This window comes from Volvox carteri (assembly GCF_000143455.1).
Source record: "Volvox carteri f. nagariensis unplaced genomic scaffold VOLCAscaffold_159, whole genome shotgun sequence".
NCBI lineage: Eukaryota > Viridiplantae > Chlorophyta > Chlorophyceae > Chlamydomonadales > Volvocaceae > Volvox > Volvox carteri.
This window is the reverse complement of record NW_003307702.1, coordinates 19,062-20,033: the sequence shown is the minus strand read 5'-3', so window position 1 is coordinate 20,033 and position 972 is coordinate 19,062. Positions and strand designations below refer to the sequence as shown.

Here is a 972-nt window from a genome sequence, read left to right as displayed (position 1 = left end):
TTGCCGCTGCGGAAGCACTGGCGGGTGTTGTGGGAGCCGTGGCGGCGGCTGAGGCAGTGGCGGCAGTGGCGGCGGCGGCGGCGGCGGCGGCGGCCCCGCCGCCGGCGGGAGCTTCAGCACTCGGCTCCACTTCCTCTTCGGCGCCGCCACTGCCTCAGTCGCCTTCATCATCTCCGTCGCCTCCGTCGCCGCCGCCAAGGGTAATGCCCTTCTCCGAGCCTTCGCCTCCGCCGCCTCGCGCCTCCGCTGCCGCTGCGGCCTCCGTGCCCAGATCCTGGCGGAGGCGGAGTCGAAGCCCAGGAGACAGAGACACCCTCTCTGGCTCGGCTTCCCGGACATCACGGCATCCCGCTCCGATACCATCCTTTCCATCACGCAGCCATTGAGACGGCTGCCGCCACCACCCTGTAGCGGCCCAGTAGCGCGATCAGCGGCGGAAGGCGCCGCCGCCGTGGCTACACGGGTGCCGCCGTACAGTGAGGACGTGCCGTCGCCGCCAGCTGTGAGCCTTTTCGGCGACTTGGCGACGTCTCCAGCGACGGCAACAGCAGCGGTGTCGTACGACTGCCGGATACGCCAGGCCGCCCTCCTCCCCCTCCTGGGGCAGCAGGTTCGACCTGTGATGGCGGTGGCTGCTGCTGCGGCGGCGGCGGCGGCGACGGCGACGGCGACGGCGGCGGCTGCGGCGAGCCACTTCGCTATTGTGGTTGCACAGGAATCACCGGCGCGCGGGGGCCAGGCGGCTGCCAGCTGTAGCAGCACCCGGTAGCCGCTCTCCGCCGCCGCCACCGCCGCCAGTACCTCCGCCACCGCCGCCAGTACCTCCCGACAGGTACGCCGCGAACGCCGCCGCCACCTGCGCCTGCCTCTGCTGCTGCTGCTGCTGCTGCTGCTGCTGCTGCGTCGGCGTCGGCGTCGACATCGACCTTTCCTGACCCCACGTCCCGGCTTGCAGCTGCGGCTCAGCCCGAG

The 972-nt window shown here is 72.1% G+C and overlaps 1 protein-coding gene across 1 annotated transcript in view; it reads right to left on the bottom strand.

Annotated features, from left to right (window-relative positions):
* VOLCADRAFT_100799 (uncharacterized protein) overlaps window positions 1-972 on the bottom strand; it is a gene marked incomplete at both ends in the record, with an annotated part of 11,202 nt that overhangs the window by 5,597 nt on the left and 4,633 nt on the right. Inside the window, one exon of the mRNA XM_002959312.1 lies at window positions 121-405. Coding sequence (XP_002959358.1) covers window positions 121-405 — 285 coding nt within the window. The remainder of the gene's footprint in view (window positions 1-120; window positions 406-972) is intronic.